Source organism: Micropterus salmoides, unplaced genomic scaffold (genome assembly GCF_014851395.1).
Source record: "Micropterus salmoides isolate LMB-PRFRI ecotype aquatic unplaced genomic scaffold, ASM1485139v1 Ms_hic_scaffold_1, whole genome shotgun sequence".
NCBI lineage: Eukaryota > Metazoa > Chordata > Actinopteri > Centrarchiformes > Centrarchidae > Micropterus > Micropterus salmoides.
Window position 1 is genome coordinate 63,097,592 of NW_024040040.1, and position 15,072 is coordinate 63,112,663.

Genomic DNA, 15,072 nt, shown 5'->3' on the forward strand with positions numbered 1-15,072 from the left:
GGCGTTTCAGGTTTCCCGAGGGACTGCCTTTCTAAACTTTAATGTCTAAAAGAAAATCTATTTGCATGTATTATAATCAAATATTATCCACAATCAAACCTCAGTGGTCAAACAGTTGTACCGTTCTAAGTTAAGCATTTGGTAACAGGAAACAATTACTAGTCAGGATAAGTGGGTGACATTTATACATTAATGGCATTTCGACGATGGTATGTAATACTTATTTCGTCCACTTGGGGGAGCTCAGGTTACATGAGGAAAGCTTAGATTAACCCAAAACAATCTTTCCTTAGGAAATGGGGAATTCAGCTGGATAATTAATAGAGTATAGTATGACATTTCTTTATCAACATTTCTAAAGGAATTGTGTGAGAAAGTATTGTGAACAAGCATTGGTTACACATAAGATGAAAGCTTACTTTCATTAGTTCTCCTCTGCCGTATGAGTCAAACGCTTCCCACAATCGAACCTCCATTCTCATTGTTTAGCCCTTGTTTATTTCCCTGATGTATTTAACCACCCTTTTATATCGCATTAGTTAGTTAATAAATTCACTGTAATCAAGAATTGTGTGTATTGCCTATTTCTACGTTCCTGCCAAGAGAATTGACCCTTTAGATATGAGACTGACTGATTGATTTAAGAGAATTGAGCGATTATTAACTAACTGATCACTAGTAATAATTGTATAATTATTAAAAGCTACCTAGAGGTCCGGAGACTCTAGGATTATAACAACTCCGGTGGTTCCCTTTTTAAATGAGAGCTTTTAATGGATTAACATATTTTTGAATATTAAAATTCATAACTGGGTATTAATTCTCATAAATGTATTAAAATTCATAGCTAATTTAGCCATGTTACATTTATTATGTGTTCTTTTGATTACTTATCGTGATGTTTTCTCTTTTTAGTTTTCCGGGGTTGGTCATCATCCTCTGTTGGATAAAATGGAGTTAAGATTTGATGTCTTAACAAGAAATGGCAGAAATTTGAAATATTTCAAGGTCTACCTATAAATCTTTTAGGGAGCGTCACCCTGCGGGAATCCCTATCGGATTCTTCCACCTGTGATGTGTCCTGTCCCTTGCTGGCCCTATACCTGGCCATACTATAGCTATATAACACCAGAAACCTGTTTAACACCAATATAGTGCATACTTACACTATGTGTGGCAGAAGTAGGTGAAAGAAAGTATTGGTTGCACATACAGTATATAGATTTGGTATTATTTGAATAATTTATCTGTTTCAGACATTTTTTGGCCAGGATGCCAGCATTGCTTTGTGGCCAATAGCAATATAGAACCTTTATAAAACACAGGGAGATACATTGAATGTAATTGATATGTAGTTCATAAAGAAATCTAAATGGCTCAAAATCTTGGAAAAAATCTTACCTCGTCGCTCCACTCAAGCCATTTTGAGGGTGCTGCCTCCACTTCATTCTCTGTTATAAAGTGCAGTACAACATACTGCTTTGTTGCCTGGAAGAGTTAAAAAAAAACACAAATGCAAAAGTCACAGATGGAGCACAAGTAGCATCTGAATTTGGTCAGGAGGGACAAAATCAGAATAAAGGGGATAAATGATTAACAAAGTGCAGGGCCCCATAATTAGCCTTGTTGACCTAAAAGACTAAACACTGGAGACATTTTGTCTACTCATTTGACTATCAGCAGCCATTGTGTATGTTTTAGGAGATTGTTGTGGAAGACGAGTGGACTGAGATTGAGGCCAGGGCTTGTAAGTGGACCGAGACCTGGACCAGCAGGAGGACTGAGAATTTGACTGGCACTGGGATTGAGGCTGAGGAGGGGCGGAAGGTAAGACCTGGACTGACATGAGGGCAGAAGCCCTGACATTGACCTGTGCTGACAGGAGGACTTAGGCCTGGACTGGCGGAAGGATTTAGGCTCAGGGAACGCTGGAGATGAGACCTTTACTGGCATGAGGGCAGAAGGACTAAGATTGAGACCTGGACTGGCAGAAGGATTTAGGCTCAGGGAACGCTGGAGATGAGACCTTTACTGGCATGAGGGCAGAAGGACTGAGATTGAGACCTGGACTGGCAGAAAGATTTAGGCTGAGGGAGGGCTGAGACCTGGACTGGCAGAAGGATTTAGGCTCAGGGAACGCTGGTGATGAGACCTTTACTGGCATGAGGGCAGAAGGACTGAGATTGAGACCTGGACTGGCAGAAAGATTTAGGCTGAGGGAGGGCTGAGACCTGGACTGGCAGAAGGATTTAGGCTCAGGGAACGCTGGTGATGAGACCTTTACTGGCATGAGGGCAAAAGGACTGAGATTGAGACCTGGACTGGCAGAAGGATTTAGGCTCAGGGAACGCTGGAGATGAGACCTTTACTGGCATGAGGGCAAAAGGACTGAGATTGAGACCTGGACTGGCAGAAGGATTTAGGCTCAGGGAACGCTGGAGATGAGACCTTGACTGGCATGAGGGCAGAAGGACTAAGATTGAGACCTGGACTGGCAGAAGGATTTAGGCTCAGGGAACGCTGGAGATGAGACCTTGACTGGCATGAGGGCAGAAGGACTGAGATTGAGACCTGGACTGGCAGAAAGATTTAGGCTGAGGGAGGGCTGAGACCTGGACTGGCAGAAGGATTTAGGCTCAGGGAACGCTGGAGATGAGACCTTTACTGGCATGAGGGCAGAAGGACTGAGATTGAGACCTGGACTGGCAGAAAGATTTAGGCTGAGGGAGGGCTGAGACCTGGACTGGCAGAAGGATTTAGGCTCAGGGAACGCTGGAGATGAGACCTTTACTGGCATGAGGGCAGAAGGACTAAGATTGAGACCTGGACTGGCAGAAAGATTTAGGCTGAGGGAACGCTGGTGATGAGACCTTTACTGGCATGAGGGCAAAAGGACTGAGATTGAGACCTGGACTGGCAGAAGGATTTAGGCTCAGGGAACGCTGGAGATGAGACCTTGACTGGCATGAGGGCAGAAGGACTAAGATTGAGACCTGGACTGGCAGAAGGATTTAGGCTCAGGGAACGCTGGAGATGAGACCTTTACTGGCATGAGGGCAAAAGGACTGAGATTGAGACCTGGACTGGCAGAAGGATTTAGGCTCAGGGAACGCTGGAGATGAGACCTTGACTGGCATGAGGGCAGAAGGACTAAGATTGAGACCTGGACTGGCAGAAGGATTTAGGCTCAGGGAACGCTGGAGATGAGACCTTGACTGGCATGAGGGCAGAAGGACTGAGATTGAGACCTGGATTGGCAGAAGGATTTAGGCTGAGGGAGGGCTGGGATGAGAGCTGGACTGACATCAGGACACAAGATTGAGATTGAGACCTGGACTGGCAGAAGGATTTAGGCTCAGGGAACGCTGGAGATGAGACCTTGACTGGCATGAGGGCAGAAGGACTAAGATTGAGACCTGGACTGGCAGAAGGATTTAGGCTGAGGGAGGGCTGAGACCTGGACTGGCAGAAGGATTTAGGCTCAGGGAACGCTGGAGATGAGACCTTGACTGGCATGAGGGCAGAAGGACTAAGATTGAGACCTGGATTGGCAGAAGGATTTAGGCTGAGGGAGGGCTGGGATGAGAGCTGGACTGACATCAGGACACAAGATTGAGATTGAGACCTGGACTGGCAGAAGGATTTAGGCTGAGGGAGGACTAGGGGTGAGAAAGTACAGAGACGTGGACTGACATGAGGGCAGAAGGACTGAAATCTGGAGTGGCAGGAAGATTGAGGCTGAATGTGAAACCTTAACCGTCAGACTCAAGCTGTCAACATTCACAAGGTGTGAAGGATGGTGACTAAAACCCTAGATCCGTGAGCTTCTTCAACTATGAATGCCCTCCTCTTAAGGGTGTTCTCTTCAACAAGCTGCATTCTCGAATTCCGGATGTTGGCACGGAAAGTTCCATAAACACGGGAGTCACAGGGTGTCATCAGATATGGCTGCAGGTTGGTGTAAACTCTACACAGGACAGTCCCACCGCTCACAGAAACAACCTCACAGCATTCCTCATCAGTGAGCATGAAGACTTTAATTGCTGACCCCTGCAAGATGCAGGAGAGAGTGTACGTTGTAGACCAGAAATCGTTGGCCATACAGAATTGCTCCTTTTTCCGCAAAGTACCTCAGGAGATCATGTGCATAGGAACTGTGAAGCACACCTTTCAACACAATCTTCCCTGTGTACAGAGCAAACTGGCGGAATTCTGTTGCTTTCCAGCGGTCAAGGTCCTCCAGTCCCCTTAGTTTTCTGGCAAAACAGTCAGTCCCTCGTCCGGCCGCTCCTCGAGAGGAGAAGCCTCCGCGGCGCTCGTCAGCTCCGTTCACCCCGAGTCCTCCTCGGGGGATCGACGACAAGGAGAAGAAGGAGAAGAAGAAGAAGGAGTGGAACGAGAACGACGAGACGGCTGCTGCCGCTGACCCTGGCGTCCCGAGACCGCCGCAGCGGCCTCCTCCCGCAGAGAGTGGCGGCTGGCCGGCAAGAGAAAGAGGTGTCAGTTGTGCCCTCTGAAAAAGGATCGCAAAACGCACACCGTCTGCCGCGGGTGCATGAAATTTCTCTGCAAAAGCTGCGCGCTCCTTTATGTACATTTGTATGGTCAAAGATCCTGAATTCCACTGATAAAAGTTGAACCTACCATTTGCCAACTTTAACCAACTTAATGCTAAACCCACAGTTGGAATTTCCTGCCTTAGCTCAAGAAAATGAAATAAAGAATAATAATAAAGATTTGCTATAAGAATAGAATTACAGTGTTTATAATGAAAGGCAAATAAAGAACTAAACTAGGTGGAAGTACTGGCCTGTCTGAATATTTATTATATCTCATTTGCAACTGCATTTTGTTTCTTTTAGGGCTTCCTGGGATCGTTGCCTCACTCAGATGGCTTAGAGGCCACGAAATCCTCAAAGGACCAGCTGGACCCTCACAAGCTCAATGTGCTCATACGTATATCTGGCTCCTGCACACCATCAGTGTTCTTGCTCTCACTACATGTCAACGGGGTCAGACTAAATAAATATTTTTTCACAAGAATATTTGTTTAAAATATTGTTCTACATTAAATAATTGGCTACTTTTGTACTTCACAAATTGACTGCTGTGTTAATGTGAAATGACATGTAGACAGCACAGTTGTTAAGCAAGTCTGAATGTTTGTGTTATTTGTTGTTTTATCATTTACAGCTCCTTGGCTGAATGTACAGTAGTGTTTATGTAATGTTTATGATCATGTTGTAATGGAAGAACTGAGCATTAACATTAACTGGGAGGGGTCCCTTGTGGAATACCATTTCACCTGAAGCTAAAAAGTTAGCATTATCGGAACAGTTAGACATGATGTCATATTGTGTTTCAGCAACTTTAAACAAAATTAAAAAATCAGACAATGGTTATTAATTAATTAGAGGTAATATTGCTTTGATATAGACAAAATATTTCCTTTTCCCTTCCACAGATGCTGTGCAGTCGCAGTAAATGCAACGAGTCCTACTCAACGATAACCGACCCTCTACTCCACAGGATAAGGATTGTGACATTTTTCAGTTTCAGTTTGGTTCCACCATTTGTACTGCATGCTTGTGACGAGTACCTCCACCACATTTGAGTAAGCGCTTGGACTGCCATACCAACGAGCCTGGCTGCCGTTGCTGTCAGAGTTGCATGTTTGGTACCCTGTAGCCTGTGTTTGAATCTGGGCAGGGTGACTGCTCTCGCCTTTGTCCACATATGGTGTCAGAAGTGGGACGGCCGTGAGGTCATCTGAGCTGTGCCCAGAGTCCGGACCGTGTGAGGGACCCCCATGGGTAACATTAATGATGGGATGTGTATAGTGTACTTTTCAGTAATACTGATCATATGTCATCATTTTACTGATTTTATTTTTATTTGAAGGTATTTTGGTCAAGATGTGATACATGCTGCTGTACCTTTTAATGTACAGGAATTTCTTTTTGTAATGTAAACAAAAATTAAAGTTTTTTAGTTGTCTGTATGTGTGTGTGTTGTAAAATACATTTTAAACTAATTTTTTTTATTATGCTAAAAAGGCATTTTGCAAGATATTTTTAATGCATTAATGATGCATTATTCTCACTCTGAATGGTTTCATAAAGCAGCTTCCCAAGATATTAATAGTGGCTCTTGGAGTATACTAGTAATAAATTACTAATATGCTGAAATGCTAATAAAAATGTTCAGGGAACACATTTAAAATATATTTAAACTGTTCTTCAAGTATAGCACAAAATGGTTCAATTTAAAAAAAGTATATTTAAATTACAGTAAAGGTACTTAAAATAGGTCCATTTTAACACAACTAAGTATATTAAAATATATTGCAATTATCTTAAAGTTGACTAAGTATTTCCAAAATAACACATTTAATATACACTTAGTATAGTACAATTAAAATAAGTGCATCCAAAAAAGTGCTACTTAAGTATATTTCTTTTTCACTTGGGGGAAACAGCTGATCAGACGTGAGTTCAATACTTATTCGGCAAGTGTTTCCACCTCCCATTTAGCGCATTTACTCTTTTTCGACAAAGGCAAAAAACACCTCAAACGAGCGTAAAAACTTTTTTGCGAAGTTAAGGTTTTGTTTGGGAAAGCTGCCGTTTCCATCAACCTTTTCTAATGAGATAGTCTACTTCAAAATGCACATAAAAAACCACAGCTAAATTCCATTTAGAAAAGTATCCTATAAAGTAACTATCAGATCACATTGGCTGAAAAGGTTAAAGTTCACGGCCTGTCCTGTTGAAAAAAGATACATAAGCATTGGGCTAGGCTACTGCTATTTAAAGTTTTTGTGACACAACAACAATTTCCTGCGGTGTTTCTGAGAGCCTTTGGACTGAATAATAAGATTACTGTCATTTTGTTGTTTCCACTGGTTCTGCTTTGTTATTACCATTGTAGGAAAGTGTTTAGGCCTACTGTGATGAGGGATGACATCCGTTTTCAGTGCAAAACAATGCAGGAGTCTTACTTATCAGTCTAGGCATAACGCTGGTTTCAGGGATGTGAGAGTCATTAGTAATAACCCTCCTTCCACCACAGCTTAGCTGGGAAACTCTCTCCGCAGAAGCACAAAGGGACTTGAAGACTAAAAACTGTCTGTCGTGAGCTTGCAGGCGCGCATGAAGATATTTTCGCTTAGGGGTGCAGCACTGTAGAAATGCACGCATGACACGACTGTGCTGGCACGCACTTACACACTTTCCTTCAGCACAGAGTGGTTACAAGCATGGTCGTATGAGGTCACCGAGGTCCGGACCTCCGTAATTACATGTATGTATAAAATCATTCGAATAAAAACCATTGATAGCACGATCAATGTAAATGGAAGCCATGCGGGCGCAGCTGACCGTCGCTACCCTCATTTCAACTTGAAGTACTGTTCCAAGCTCAGTGTCCACTCTTGGGAAAACACATGAAGCACATGAAAACCTTGTGCGTGCACCGATGCTTGCGGGCAGAATTTTGGACGATACATTTTGTGAATTTCGGGGCGGGTGAAATAGGGTGAAGGGTCTCCCCATTAAGAGAGACGCTGTGCGCTTTTACGCACGAGGAGGCACAGCAGCATAACTTCATATTTAAGTCTCCCGACACAGGATCAATTAATATTTTGAGTTCCTCTACACATCCAAAAGGTCTGGCACACAGTCCAATTCAAAACTGTTTGGAGTAAAGCAGCCGGCCTCCAGATCAATCCTGAGCTCCATTAGTGCGGGTGTAAGGTTTTAGCACATACAGTGTCACAAATCTCATGTTTCAGCGGCATTCATTTGTTGTTGAATGTACAAAAATCTGTATGCTATTCATTTAATATTTATTTTCAAATAAAAGGTCATGAAAATATTGTCTTGAAAGATGTCTGTTTGTTAGGCCTACCAGTATCAACATATACCAGCTTGTGTCACTGACTGTGCTGCTAGTTGAAAGACGAGTGACGAGGAGGGCAGAGCCGAGTCTCCGGTGTCCAGCTGTCTGTCCCTGAAGCGTGACCAGTCCAGAGAGATTCCTCTTGAACAATTCAACACAAAGTAAGAGTTCTCCTTATTCTGTTAGCCTTGTGGAATAAATCAAGCGACCGGATGTTTTAGATGTGGGGCATAATAGATGCACGGTCAGAACGTCTTGATATTAGAGTGTGCAAATATTAGTGGCTCTCAAACTTTTTCTGTGATGCCTCCATTTGGAAGACAGAAACATTTGCAACAGAAAACAGACTTGTAATCACATAATATGACCATAAACACATGGGAGTTTCCAGATCAGACGCTTCATTATGCGGCTAAATTTTGTGCCAATTGAGTAATAATCTACAGAAGCGTCATATTGCACTGCTTTCAGTGTCTGATGTGAACTTGTGTCACTGATTTTCTTGTTCTAAATATTACAGACTGAACCTTTAATAAAAAAGGTAATAATAAGGATCTACTGACAGAAATGCACTATAATATCCATAACTATGTTTTCAGTGGTGTATAAGGACATAATAACATACATACATAATGAACCAGTATGTTTTTAGAGAAAACCGCCATGTTTCTACAGTAGCCCAAAAGGACAAACTGCTCTACAGAGCGCGTTTCGTCACTACGTTGAATACGTACGAAGTAAATCAGTAGTAGTCTTCTGGTTTGTTTGAAGTAAAAAGAGAAGTGAAATTTGGACAAATAAGAGGACCACATATTCAGCACAAGAGCCGACAAAGCGTGTCGGACACCTTAGCTGCTGCTCTGTGCTTGCAAAGGGAGGAGTGAGTGATGACTGATGATGCATTCAGTTGTGTTGGAATAATCTGATTTTTTTTCTCTCCTTGAATCTTTATTGCAAAAAGAGAAATAAAGTGGGAAATAAAGAATTATACAGAACAGAAATAATAAAAACTTTGCCAGGGGTAGTCTATATTATGTTAAGATATTAAAAGAGGAAAATTGTCTTGGCACATGCAGAGATTTTGGGAACTAAATGGAAAAGAAAGGCCTCTGCTTGATTAAATCAACTTCACTTTTACAAATCTCTACATTACAGTATCGTGCATTTCCAGTTTTTACTACATTTCTTCTGGTCCAAATGCAAGGATTCATGGAGTACGACATATAAGGACAGAATCGATATGTAAAATGTTATTTTTCTCTGGGACGTTCGCCCAGGTTTGGACAGGGCAGATCAAAAAGGGTTAATGTGTGAGGATGTTTGTGTTCCAGCAGTTGGATAATAGTATTGCCTCCAAATTTTGGGAGTGATTGATTGCTTCTTATGTAAGAAAACGTAGACAAAGAGGAGGACATGTTCTCTGTATAAAAATGTGTAGATTCAAATTTGCTCAAAGGATCACCACCTCCTCTGTCTTTCTACCGTTTCATAAACACCATGCTGTGTGAAAGGTTCTGTCACTTCCTGTACTTTATCAATCAGAATTCTGACGATGTCATAATGTTGATGATGTCATAAACACCATGCTGTGTGAAAGGTTCTGTCACTTCCTGTACTTTATCAATCAGAATTCTGACGATGTCATAATGTTGATGATGTCATAAACACCATTCTGAGGGGAATGTGATGTCACTGCCTGTACTTTATGACATCTTCAACATTCCAAAGATCAAAGTCACTGAGGGAACACATTTTAATACTTCAACTGTTCAATCTAACACCTGAATCATTTACAACTGAGCTTCGTGTACAGAGCCCAGAAAAAGAAACTTGTTGAAAAATGGATATGGACTTAGAAGCAGTCATTCAACAACTTGAAGGCATTAATATCCAACTGCAAAGGTATCCGAAACAAGATCAGAAAAAACAACTGGCAGAGCACCATGAAAATAGCCGAACTCAAAAAGATTTGGATGCAATGCCCATGGCTGTGAAAGTGGCAAAAGAAGCCATTTTAATAGCCAAGGAAGCTTTGGGAAAAGAACTTCAGGAGCTAAACCATATGCGACCTGACAAAGCCTGGGATGAGAAGTGTAAGAACATCAAGGCAGAGCACTTAGCAGCAAGCCAGCAAAATGGGGCACTGCAACAACAGATTCAGGAGCTCAGGAAAAAACTCCAAAATGAACCAGCTTTGGAGGAAATGTGTAAGGTCATGAAGGAGGAAACTGAGGTCGTGAGGCTCCAGAATTACAGCATACAAGAGGAGATCCAGGAGCTCAAAGAAAAGTGCAGAAATTTAAATGCTTTGGATGAAATGTATAATCAACTGAAAGCAGAGAATGTGGCGATTAGCCAGCAAAATGACAACCTGAGACAAGAGATTCAGGAGATAGCCAAAGATCTCCGTAATGAAAAGGCTCTGCAGGAAATGATTGATCAAATGGAAGTGTCAACAGTGGCCATCAGCCAGCAGAACGCTGCACTGAAAGAACAACAGCAGAAGCTCTACAAAGATTTTGAAGATCAAAAGATGTTCAGTGTCGTGTATGGGGAGAAGTTGCACGTCATGGAATTTATGCGCCAAGAAAATGAAAACCTCAAACTACTCATTCAGAGCCTTACAAGAAGGATCCAGAACAGAAAAGCCATGAAGGACAAGTATAAAGCCCTGAAATCAGAAAAAAAAGATGTTTCTGCAAAACGAAATGAGCTTCTTAAAGAACTTCGTTCGCTCTACTCAAAGCGTGATAGCATGCCAGTCTATGAAGGCAAGTTTGGTCCACTGAGACAGGAGATTGAAGCCTTAAGAAGACACAACGATGAACTCCATCAAGAAATCAAACAGCGCATTGAGGAGATGGAAAACAAAACCGTCATAGACGAAATGTATAAAGCAATGAAAGTAGAGAAAAAGAATCTAACTCAGCGAAATAACATCCTGAAAAAAGAAATTCAGAAGGTGGAGAAAAGGCTTGTAAAGGAACAAGCTTTGGTAGACAAGAATAATGTCATGAAAGAAGAAAATGAAGCCTTGAGCCAACAAAACCACACATTACAACTCGAGGTTGAAGAGCTCTACGCCAGACTACAAAGTGAACAAATGCTGGAGGTCATGAATAAATCGCTGACAATGGAAAAAGATGCCATGGTCCGAGGAAAGGACGTACTTCGACAAGAGGTCCAGGAGCTCAATGAAAAGTTGAACAGCAAAAAAGCTTTAGAAAGTGCGGGCACCGCGATGAAGGCTGAGAAAGAGAACATCGACCAAGAGCCCTCCGCACATACGACGCTTAGCTCACCTGTGAGGCTGGGAAAAATCCAACCTACCACAAAAAAGTGCTGGTTCAAATTCTGGGCCTGACTCTGATTTTTGTCTGCGTTTCTGTGTGGACTTTCTATGTTTTACCCCGTGTCTGTGCAGATTCTCTCCGGGTGCTCCGGCTTCCCCTACATCATAAAACAATTCTAATTCTAAATTGGCCTAAAAAAAACAAACAGTACCTAAAAGCAGGGCAGCACGGTGGTGCAGTGGTTAGCACTGTCACCTCAGAGCAAGAAGGTCCAGGGTTCAAACCTTGGTCGTCTGCGTTTCTGTGTGGAGTTTGTATGTTTCTCCCCGTGTCTGCGTAGGTTCTCTCCGGGTGCTCCGGCTTCCCCTACATCATAAAACATATTTATAATATAGATTCTAAATTTGCCTAAAAAAACAAACAATACCTAAAAGCAGGGCAGCACGGTGGTGCAGTGGTTAGCACTGTCACCTCAGAGCAAGAAGGTCCAGGGTTCAAACTTTGGTCGTCTGCGTTTCTGCGTGGAGTTTGTATGTTTCTCTCCTGGTGCTCCGGCTTCCCCCCACCGTCCAAAGACATGCAGGTTAATTGGTGACTCTAAATTGTGCTTACATGTGAGTGGATGTTTGTTTCTATGTGCCCTGTTATGCTGTTCAATTTTCTCCCCTCTTCACCACCTCTCCAGGTGTTCCATTTTCCTCCTTATATAATATGTACATTCGAAAATGACCTAAAAAAATAAAAAATAAAATAAAAAATTTGATTATTTCTGGTTATTTATTAAGAAATAGTTGGTAGTTTATAGTTGTTCCAATTTTGATGTGTTTTTGCTAAAAAAGATCACATTTTTCCCACAACCACTTCTCTGCACTGGCTCCCTGTATAATCCTGAATATAATTTAAAATCCTTGTGCTCACCTACAAAGCCCTTAATGGTCAGGCACCATCATATCTCATATATCATAGGGTATCAAGAACCGGTTCCAAGTTAAGAGAGTGCATGTCCGAGGAAAGTTGGTATAAACATCTTAAAGATCTTAAAGTGTTATAAGTTATTTTCTATACAAATTGGCTGTTGGAGCAATGATGATTTCACACAGGCAGAAGTGGATGGTACCTTCTGGCCTTGAGCTGCATTAGCGTCCGGTGATCTAGCAATCTGTTCCTTTATAAAGTCTAGGTGCTTGTGCAGCTCCAGGCCATTGTCGTTCACCAGGTAGTCAAACATTTGTAGAGAGGCAGTCTCGTGCTGCAACAAAATAGCCTTGACGCTAGTAGCTCTTATCAGTTATAGGAAGTTTTGCGTGTCTGTAAACAACTATGTCTCTTCGTTCTGTCCAGTTAAATATGGTGTGCCTCAGGGGATGGTCTTAGGACCCATTTTGTTTTCCTTGTACCTGCTTCCCCTTGGACATATTATTCATAAACATGGCATTTCTTTTCATATTTATGCTGATGACACACAAATGTACTTGCCTGTCAGATCCACAGACCAGTTCACTTACCGACTGCCTTTGTGAAGTTAAAAAATGGATGTCAAATAATTTCCTCCAGCTGAACTCAGACAAAACAGAAATCCTGGTCATTGGGTCCCAGCATATGGCAAAACAAATCCTGCCATCTGCTGGTTCCTGTTGAATAAGGCCTAAATCCTAGATTGATTGCATAAGGCCTAATTCCTAGATTGATTGTTAGGTTCTTTTTCTATATTTATACACCTTCTTTTTCTATATTTATACACCTTCTTTTTCTATATTAATACACCTTATCAATGGTTTGCAATATGTTATAACTACTGAGTGTTTAAGGAGTGAGTTTAAACTCATATTTTATTCTTATACCCTGTGTGTTTATCATACATTATTCCTACTGAGTGTATAACTACTGAGTGTTTAGGGAGTGAGTTTAAACTCATATTTTATTCTTATACTCTGTGTGTTTATCATACATTATTCCTATACTCTGTGTATTCATGAACGCGTGCTTTTTAATGAGCAGAGAAGCTGCTCAGGCCGCGCAGGCAAAACCTAGCCAACCGTAACCCGCTCATTAGAAGCAAGGCACATGCAGAAAGTCACGTACGGCAGGGCTGAGATCATCGCGAACTGAAGCCAAGAATGAGATCATGACATGTTGTGATTTATGGCAACTGGTACGGCTAGGTACTGCATGAAACCAAGCTCTGCGCTGCCGAAAGAAAACTTGTATGAGACAAAGCACTCTCATGGTTGGCATTAATAAATCATGTAATTGTTCATTGAATCACGTTACACACGTATGAAATATGTTATTCCTTATTAATTCTTTTAAAAAATACGATTGTAAGTGTTTAAGTTTTAATGGTGTCAAACTATGCCTGTATGTTTGTTTATTTATTTATTACAGGGACAGTGCATATTCATAAACATTTCTGTCAATATGCCAGAATTAGCCTAAAGGCTATTTTTCATCTGCAGTCCCTAGACAGATGTTAAGAGTCACCCTAAAAAAGATTACATAGTATATAGCACTAAAAAATTAAGATACATTTAGTAAAATATCAATTATATTAAAATATACAATCTAAACACATCAAAACAACAATCGGACAAACATCACGTAAAAACATGACACACACATAAGGAAAAAAAACAAAAAAAAAAGTCAACAGTGTGCATCAAGGGCATGTGTAGTAATAGGTTAATGTTGACAGCTCTGATGATCAATAAGCCATTTCATTAACTGAATCTTAAATGAACTATACGTGTTTATATTTCTGATAATTATGGGGGTGAGGTTCCACTCAGCAGCAGCTAGAACAGAAAAAGCAGTATGACCAAATACACTTTTCCTAAAGGGAATGATACAATCTCCCCTAGCTGCACCTCTGGTCCTGCAGGAATCAGCTGTTCGGGTATTGACAAACTGTTGGAGGGGAGGGGAAGATAAACCATGAATAATTTTATAAATAAGACATAGATTTGAGTATTTAACCATATTATCCCAACTGAGCAATCTATATTTTTGTAATATTGGACAGTGATGAGAAATACATGGTTTCTTATCCAGAGTTTTAACAGTTTTTTGTAAAGTGATTGCAGAGGTTTCAAAGATGTAATACTAGCTTGTGCCCAAATGGGTAGACAGTAAGTGATGTGTGAGAAAATCATAGAGTGCATGTACATTTTTGCTGCCTGTGTGGACATTTGATGGCGAATGTGTCTAAAGTTACTGAGACTATATTTAATTCGATTACAGACCATTTTTACATGTGATGAAGATGATAACTTTGAATCAATTAAAACTCCCAGATATTTGTATTCTGACACGATCTGCAATTTTTCCCCTGAAACAAAAATATCTGGCTCAACACTGAAGTTTTTGTGTGACTTAGTAAAAAACATTGCTACTGTTTTTGATGTATTCAGCTGCAGGCAGGAGTGTTTCAACCAAGCTGTGATGCTATCCATGGAGTTAGTGAGCTTCTCAACCACCTGAGCGATATTCCTACCGTGTGCATAGACTATGGTGTCATTAGCATACATCTGCACAAAAACATCAGGACAAGCGAGTGGGAGGTCATTTATATAAATGGAGAATAACAGAGGCCCTAAATTAGATCCCTGAGGAAGACCGGTGGACAGACTCAAGGCCGCTGATTTAGATGATTGAACTCTGACATGCTGGGAACGGTCAGTGAGATAAGACTCAACCCATTTAAGTGCATCTGAGGAAAAATTAAAATTACATAATTTTGTCAGTAAAATTTTATAATTAACAGTGTCAAAAGCCTTCCTGAGATCCAGAAATACCGCTCCAACAACCCCACCTTGATCTAACAGAGCTCTTATATTTTCAGTAAGGAAACAAGTCGCAGTCTCGGTGGAGTATTTTGCTCTAA

At 41.3% G+C, this 15,072-nt stretch overlaps 1 protein-coding gene across 1 annotated transcript; it reads left to right on the plus strand.

Annotated features, from left to right (window-relative positions):
* The first annotated feature begins 9,589 nt into the window (after window positions 1-9,589).
* On the plus strand, window positions 9,590-11,263 carry LOC119890576 (kinesin-like protein KIF20B). The gene has a single exon (XM_038701942.1). It carries the CDS (start codon window positions 9,740-9,742, stop codon window positions 11,261-11,263), a length of 1,524 nt encoding a protein of 507 aa, XP_038557870.1. The 5' UTR covers window positions 9,590-9,739.
* Window positions 11,264-15,072: the final 3,809 nt, after the last annotated feature.